An 8691-nucleotide genomic window follows, 5' to 3' on the forward strand; every position below is an offset into this window, starting at 1 on the left:
CCCCTCACTGGTAATCACATGCTCCTCTCTACCTAGCAAGGATTTCAGTGTTCAAGCCTAAATGTGAGAGGAAGAATGAGGGAGGTTTAGAGTAGGGGTGAGAGGAAAATTATTTCATATTTAATTTGGAGAGTTGTGCAAAAAAAAACCAAAAAAAAATGGACTTGTAGTGTTCTGGTCTTACTTGGATGACAAAAAGTATATAAGTATTCAACCTTTTGTTTCTATAGGAGGAAAGAATGGAAATGATTTCTGAAAGATCAAAAGAGAGTATGTATTCCTGGAATAAAACTGCAGAGAAAAGTGATTTTGAAGCTGTAGAAGCTCTTATGTCAATGAGCTGCAGTTGGAAGACTGATTTTAAGAAATACCTTGAAAACAGACCTGTTACCCCCGTATCTGATATGTCAGAAGAAGAGAATTTGCTTCCTAGTACTCCTGATTTTCATACGATCCCCGCATTTGTAAGTATTGTTTTTAAGATGAATGTAAATGATACACTTTCTTATAATTTAACGAGTGAATTCTACTTTAAATTTCTCACACTGTTATGCCTGTTTTTTTCTCTTTGTAGTGTTTGACTCCACCTTATAGTCCTTCTGACTTTGAACCCTCTCAAGTATCAAATCTGATTGCACCAGCGCCATCTACTGGACACTTCAAGTCGTTCTCAGATACTTCCAAGCCTCACATTGCTGCACCTTTCAAAGAGGAAGAGAAAGGCCCAGTGCCTGTCCCCAAGCTCCCCAAGGCCCAGGCAACAAGTGTGATTCGTCATACAGCCGATGCCCAGTTGTGTAACCACCAGTCCTGCCCAGTGAAAGCAGCCAGCATCCTCAACTGTCAGGACAATTCTTTTAGAAGAAGAGCCCACCTAAATGTTGAGGCTGCAAGAAAAAGCGTACCTTGTGCAGCTGTGTCACCAAACAGATCCACGTGTGAGAGAAACACAGTCGCAGATGCTGATGAGAAAGCAGGCGCTGCACTTTATGACTTTTCTGTGCCTTCTTCAGAGACAGTCATCTGTAGATCTCAGCCAGCTTCCGTGTCCCCACAGCAAAAGTCAGTATTGGTTTCTCCACCTGCCGCAGTATCAGCAGGGGGAGTGCCACCTATGCCGGTCATCTGTCAGATGGTTCCCCTCCCTGCAAACAGCCCTGTTGTGACAACCGTTGTTCCCAGCACTCCACCCAGCCAGCCTCCAGCTGTCTGCCCGCCTCTTGTGTTCATGGGCCCTCAGGTGCCCAAAGGCGCTGTCATGTTTGTCGTGCCCCAGCCCGTGGTCCAGAACCCAAAGCCTCCAGTAGTGAGCCCAAATGGCACCAGACTCTCTCCCATCGCCCCTGCTCCAGGGTTTTCCCCTTCGGCGGCAAAAGTCACTCCTCAGATCGACTCATCGAGGATAAGAAGTCACATCTGTGGCCATCCAGGATGTGGCAAGACGTACTTTAAAAGTTCTCATCTGAAGGCCCACATGAGAACACATACAGGTACCAAACATTCCTTATTTATGTTACAGAAATTTAGATGAAGTTTCCTTTGGCAGCGATCACAGATATAAACCAGACATCTTAGGGAAGGACTTGGCCATGTTAGCCATTCAGTGGATGGTATTTACCTGTGCAAGCTCCTCTGAAAGATTTCATGCAGGTGTTTTAATTTCTCAAATGATGATTGTTTAATGTCTGGAGTAGCTACTTTAATAAATTACCTCTAAAGCCCTTGTACCATAGTTGGAGTTCAGAAACCTTTTTGTTTGGGGCTTCTGTTATAAAGGGAAGACCTGTAAACGTGATAATGAAAGTTGAAACTAGTGGATGTACTTACATGACAGTTTATTAGTTTAGTCATGTATAGTACTTACTTGGCAGTTTATTAATTTAGTAGCTTTTATTTTTAAAAAGTATAGATCTAATTGAATGTGTAACTTACAGTGATGTAGCAAATGCGTAGTAACGATAATCTGAATTGTTTGTTTCAGGAGAGAAGCCTTTTAGCTGTAGCTGGAAAGGTTGTGAAAGGAGGTTTGCCCGTTCTGATGAACTGTCCAGACACCGACGAACCCACACAGGTGAGAAGAAATTCGCCTGTCCCATGTGTGACCGGCGGTTCATGAGGAGTGACCATTTGACCAAGCATGCCCGGCGTCATCTGTCAGCCAAGAAGCTACCAAATTGGCAGATGGAAGTGAGCAAGTTGAACGACATTGCCCTACCTCCAACCACTGCTCCCACACAGTGACAGCTCAGAAGGTGAAGAATAAGAACTAACTTTGGTCACAGCCGGGAGCTGTGGTGATGCAGGAATGCTTCCCCTGCAAGTCTGTGGCCCTCCGGTGGGGCTGAAGCAGAAGCCCACAGCTTGGGGAGAAGGCCCAGACGGGGTTAGATGACAAGAAGTGCTGTGGTCACAGGCACGCCAGAGTGGCAGGATTCATTTCTTACATAAGAGACACGAGAAAGCCTTTATTCCTTTAAATAGTTTTTGAAGGTTTCAGATGAGGTCAGCACAGGCAGCACAAATTTTGAATTTGTGTGCACAACTTGTTACTTTACTTTTGCCATTTGTACTTGAGACCAATGTTGCAATGTGATTCTTCTGAAGCACTGGTTTCAAGAGTATAGAGACTGGAAATCAACATTACGGTACAGAGATGGAGATATAAAGTCAATTTTTATTATTATAAATATTGTCATCTTTTCCTAGAGTTATCTTGTTTACTATTCCTCGTCTTTCCAGTCAACTTTGTGGATGTAGTTGTTAAATAGACCTTGCATTTTTACATTATTGCTGACATTTGGAATTGATTAGCTGTATATTGCTAAAGAGGGCCCAAAGATTTGGAATCCTCAAATAATTTAATTCCTTTGAAGTGTAGCTACAATTTTTTTTTGCATTTTTGTTTTGAAAGTTTAAAAAATGACTATCTAGGCATTTTATTATGCTTTGAACTTTAGTTGGCCTGCAGTTTCTTGTGTAGATTTAAGAATTGTATACCAATGTGTTTTCTCTAGAGACTAAGATACACTGCACTTTGTTGAGAAAAAATTTCAAAGATGAAAATATATATTGTAAGGAAGGGATATCAAGAATTTCAGATAACTCCTTGAAAAAGATGGCTGATGTCATCAGTAAAGTACCCTTAGGTTATGAGGATATAACATGTGCTTTATTGAATTAGAAAGTTAATGACCATTATTCACAAATGGACAGATACTGTCCTGTTAATTTATAGGAGGCTTATGGGGGGATGTGGAACTAGATAATGTAGAAAAATTACTAGAACATTCACTTTTGTTAACAGTATTTCTGTTATATCCTGTTGTGTAGTGGGTGATATACACAGTGGTAAAACAAAAGTAAATTGTTTAAAATATATAGTGAAATATGTCCCTGTATCTACCCATTTAACATTTTTCTCGATATCGGGTCTAGATTTCTGACATCCAAACTCTTGGACCCTTGGAAAAGTTTTCTTTGAATAAGTAAAAAATCCTTGTGATTTACAATTTGCACAATATTTCTTTTGTTGTACTTTATATCTTGTTTACAATAAAGAATTTCCTTTGGTATATCTAATTGGTTGATTGCATTTGTTGAAAACCATTCTCTAACCTTGACACTAATCACTTACGGTACTATGAAAGGACTTGGTATATGAATTTCTCTCAGGGCCTCCTCATTCCAGTTCAGAACTGTAGGAGTGTATCTTTAACATACGAATCTGTTTAGAGAGTATATACAAAGCAAAGCCAGGTATCTGTTCACTGAGATCATGTAAGAGCCTGCCCCATGTATTTTAATTTTTAAACATTTTTGTGCATTTTGATAATTTGAGGTTGAAATATACCGCTGGCTCTCAGCAAAACCTTGTTAAGTAGCATTAAGTTAAAGGGAACATCACAGAGAATAATTATAAGCAATGAGACTGCTGTGGCAAATGAAAAGAAGCCTGACATTAAATAGAGAGTAAAGTGTTCACCTCCAGAACTTAGATTAGCTCAGACCATTAAGCAATAAACATACCGGTACTTAAGCTTCATGAAAGTTAATCCACCTAGGAAGAGGAACACTTGCTAGTCACTCATCACTCGAAAGAACTAGGAGCTGTAAATGCCACCTGGTGTAGTGAGTATAATTTTGGAGATCACTTTTAGTTTGCTCTGAAATCACCTTGTCCTGAGAGAACACCTTCCACAGTGCCCAACTTCACACTGGCCTAGAGTCTGGGTCGCTGTTGAACAGCCATGGTAAGGGGCAATGTTGCAGGACACCAGTGGCAGGACAAGCATCTTTTCTTGGAAACTTAACACCACCTAATTGCAGCACGGCTTCTGGAGGAGGCCTCGCCATCCTGCAGCTTCTGTGTTGGGAAACGGCCTTCATAACGCCACTTGATTTCCTCATCATGGCGGTCTTCAGAAGTGGGACTAGAGGAAGGTCGTGGTCTTAGTGCTCAGTCCCCTGTAATGACAGGGCCAGTGGAAATCGCCACCTTTCGCTGTGTTCTTCCCAGTCCTAGTTGGCATCTGAGACTTTTCCTTAGTGATCCTGTAGATAAAATCATTCCAGTAGAGTATTATGGCTGAGGTGAATGTATGCCAGCTCTGCTCTCAATGCAAAGTTGCTCTAAAACAAGTACACTTGTAGCATGTTATGATAATGTATTAGTGTAGCTTTAGCACTTCAGTTTGGTTGTTTCTGATCTGACATATATGAAGATGGACTATATGAAATTGCTGCTATTCAGCTGTCTTTTTAAAAATAATTTTTGTTGGTTTTTAGAGAAACACCAATCTGAGAGCGAAACATCAATCACCCCCTTCCCCATGCCCCACACTGGGTATCAGCCCCCAACCCAGGCATGTACTCTGACCAGGAATTGCACTGGCAACCCTTCCGTGCACATGATGAAGTCCAACCAACTGAGTCACACCGGCCAGGGCTCAGCTGTCTTTCAACAGATTGTTGTTTCAGAAAATTTTAGACTTAGTCAAAGTTGCAAAAATAGTTCCCCTTTACCCTTCATCCAACTTCCCCTTAGGACACCTTATATCGCCATAGAATAGTTGTCAAAACTAAGAAATTAACCTTGGTACAATATAGGACTTACTTGGGTTTCACTAGTTTTTATTTATTTTTTTTTTAATTGATTTCAGAGAGAGAGAGAAAAACATCAATGATGAGAGAGAATCATTGATCGGCTGCTTCCTGCATGCCCCCTACTGGGGATTGAGCCCACAACCTAGGCATGTGCCCTTGGCTGGAATCGAACCAGGGACCCTTTAGTCCGCAGGCCAATGCTCTAGCCAAACCAGCTAGGGCTATTTTTATTTTTTTAATCTTTATTGTTGAGATTATTACAGATGTACCTCTCCCCCCCCTCTCCCCCATAGATTCCCTCCACTGGGTTTCCGCCCCTCCCCAGGCCCTCACCACCATATTGTCTGTGTCCATAGGTATTGCATATATGCATATAAGGTCTTTGTCTAATCTCTTCCCGCACCCCCACACCCTCTTCCCTCTGAGAATCATCAGTCTTCCATTTCCATGCCCCTGATTCTATTCCCTTCACCAGTTTATTCTATCCATCAGATTTTTTAGATTCAACTGTTGATAGATATGTATTTGTTGCCACTTTGTTGTTCATATTTTTATTTTTATCTTTTTCTTCTTCCTCCTCTTCTTAAAGAACACCCTTCAGCATTTCATATAATACTGGTTTGGTGGTGATGAATTCCTTTAGCTTTTTCTTATCTGTGAAGCTCTTTATCTGACCTTCAATTCTAAATGATAGCTTTGCTGGGTAGAGTAATCTTGGTTGTAGGTTCTTGCTATTCATCGCTTTGAATATTTGAATATTTCTGGCATGCATAGTTTCTGTTAAGAAATTAGCTGACAGTCCTATAGGCACTCCCTTGTAGGTAACTAACTGCTTTTCTCTTGCTGCTTTTAAGAGTCTCTCTTTGTCTTTTGCCCTTGGCATTTTAATTATGATGTGTCTTGGTGTGGTCCTCTTTGGGTTCCTTTTGTTTGGGGTTCTCTGTGCTTCCTGGACTTGTAAGTCTATTTCTTTCACCAGGTAGGAGAAGTTTTCTGTCATTATTTCTTCAGATAGGTTTTCAATATCTTGCTCTCTCTTCTCCTGGCACCCCCATAATTGGGATGTTGGTACGCTTGAAGTTGTCCCAGAGGCTCCTTACACTAACTTCATATTTTTGGGTTCTTTTTGCTCTTCTACTTGGGTGTTTTTTGCTTCCTCATATTTCAAATTGTTGATTTGATTCTCGGGATCCTCTAGTCCAGCGGTCACCAACCTTTCGAACCTCACGGACCACCAGTGGTCCACGGACCACCGGTTGGCGACCACTGCTCCAAAGGTTTCCTTAAATCAGCGGTCACCAACCTTTCGGACCTCACGGACCAACAGTGGTCTGCGGATCACCAGTTGGTGACTACTGCTCTAGTCTACTGTTGACTCCCTATATATTATTCTTTATTTCAGTCAGTGTATGCTTAATTTCTGACTGGTCCTTTTCCTTTTCCTTTTCTTTACTTCTCTCTCTCTCTCTCTCTCTCTCTCTCTTTTTATTCTCACTAAGATCCTTGAAAGTTTCACTAACTTTCTAGAAGATTCTTGAGTAACCTTATAACTGTGGTTTTGAACTCTATAGCCAGTAGTTTGCTTTCTTCCATTTCTTTCATTTGTGACATGTTTCTTTGTCTCCACATTTTGGCTGCTTCCCTGTGTGTGTTTTTATGTACTGGGGAGAGCTACTAAGTCTCCTTGAGTTGGTAGAGTGGCCTTGTGTAGTAGGTGTCCTATAGGGCCCAGGGGCTCAGCCTCCCCAGTCACCTGAGCTGGGAGCTCTAGGTGCTCCCCTTTGTGGGCTGTGAGCACAGTCGTCTTGTAGTTGAGACTTGATTGCTGTTGGTGTCACAGGGAGGAATTGGCCTCCAGGCCAATTGGCTGTGGGGACCAGCTGCAACTGCAGTGGGAGAGCTGCTATGCAGGAGACACCCTTAAGGAGCAGACTTGCTTCAGTGGGGCTTTGGTGCTCACTGAGTCTGCCCCTTGAGAGTATCACTTAGGGATGTCTAGAGTTGTAATCTAGTATAGTCTGACACTGACCAGTGGATACACTGGCTCCTGGATCTCCAGGGAGATACAAAGTTAGCCCCTGTCTGGGGCCACCCAGCAGGAGCTCCAGAGAGATCTTCAGATTCCTTTTTTTTGTATCGGGTTTGGAAGCGCCCAGACGAGGCCCAGCTGTGAAGCAAGGCAGGCTGGTGCTGGTGCTGGGTCTTGGGCCTTTTATTGATAGGTTTGGGCCTCCCTGACCCAGCTGCACTTGCTTGAGAGGTTTTAGCCTAAGCAAGGAAAGGCCATTCATATGCAAAAGCTGCTGCTCACAGCTTGGATGGGGTTATAAATTGGATGAGGCGGGGTCTCAGGGAATCACCAGGGTGGAGCAAACAGAAATGGCTGCCAGTCAGCCCTGTGACCAGGGAGGTCCCAGCATGGGGAGCAATGACTGCTGCAAGCACCTCAGTCTGAAAGAAAGCGGCCCCCAAGTTCCTGCCTGGATGCCAGACAGTCCAGTTTCTCCTCGTATGTGTCTGGGTCCCCCAGAGCCTCGCCCTGGTGCTGGAGCTCAGAGGAAGCAGGACCTTGTAAGTTCAGTTTGTGCGCCGGCCTTTTAAGGGGAACAGCTGGGTCTCCAGCAGCCTCTATGTCACTGAGCCCCAATCCGCACTGGTTTTCACAGCCCATAGTTCTTACTGCCCATAGGGACTGCTTTTCCCAGCTCTGGGACCCTGGGCTGGGGGTCTGGTGTGGGGCTGGGACCTCTTGCTCCTCCGGGCAGCCTCCACAGAGGTGATCCTCCTCCCAATTAAAAAGCGGCCCACATGGGTGCCGGACCAGCCTGTTCCGCCCCTCTGCACCTCCTACCTGTCTCCTACCCATCTCGGTGTGCTTTCTTCTTTACTTCTCTAGTTGTAGGACTTCCATTCAGCCAGCTTACCGGTGGTTCTGGATGATGGTTGTTCTGTATCTTAGTTATAATTTTGATGTGGTTGTGAGAGGCAGTGAGTACTGACGTTTACCTACGCCACCGTTCCCATGCACTGTTTTCAAAGGCGGGTTTCACTAGTTTTTCTGCTAATGCCTTTTTTTCTATTTCAGGACCCAATCCATGATCTCAAATTGCATTTAGTTGTCACATCTCCAGTTTCCTCCAATCTATGGCCGTTCCTGTCTTATCTCCTTTGAACAGTACTTTTCAATTATTTTATAGAATGTCCTTCAATTTTGGTTTGTCTAATGTGTTTTTTTCATGATTAGATTGAGGTCATGTGTTGATTGGGAAGATGCATAGAGTAATAATGTCCTCAGTGAATCATTTCAAGGAATACATGATGTCTCAATTACTGGTGATGCTGCTCGATCACTTGGCTAAGTGATACCTGCTGGAATTTTCCACTGTAAACTGACTAACTTTTCTCTTTATAACTATGAACTATTTGGAGGGAGCTACTTTATGCAAATAACCTGTTTCTGCTTAAACGTTTGCCCACTCAGTATCCTCAAGTGGATCTCCCGGAGGCAGTTATTACTGTGATATGCTAACGGTGATTTCTTGTTTCCTAAATTATTTATTAATTGGACTTTTGTAAGAAAGAGTTGTT

The 8691-nt window shown here is 43.1% G+C and overlaps 1 protein-coding gene across 1 annotated transcript; it reads left to right on the top strand.

Annotated features, from left to right (window-relative positions):
- Positions 1–201: 201 nt before the first annotated feature.
- On the top strand, positions 202–3575 carry KLF10 (Kruppel like factor 10). The gene is made up of 3 exons (XM_014459728.2): positions 202–464; positions 575–1490; positions 1982–3575. Exons 1-3 carry the CDS (start codon positions 240–242, stop codon positions 2239–2241), a joined length of 1401 nt encoding a protein of 466 aa, XP_014315214.1. The 5' UTR covers positions 202–239; the 3' UTR covers positions 2242–3575.
- Positions 3576–8691: the final 5116 nt, after the last annotated feature.

This window comes from Myotis lucifugus, unplaced genomic scaffold, assembly GCF_000147115.1.
Source record: "Myotis lucifugus unplaced genomic scaffold, Myoluc2.0 scaffold_114, whole genome shotgun sequence".
NCBI lineage: Eukaryota > Metazoa > Chordata > Mammalia > Chiroptera > Vespertilionidae > Myotis > Myotis lucifugus.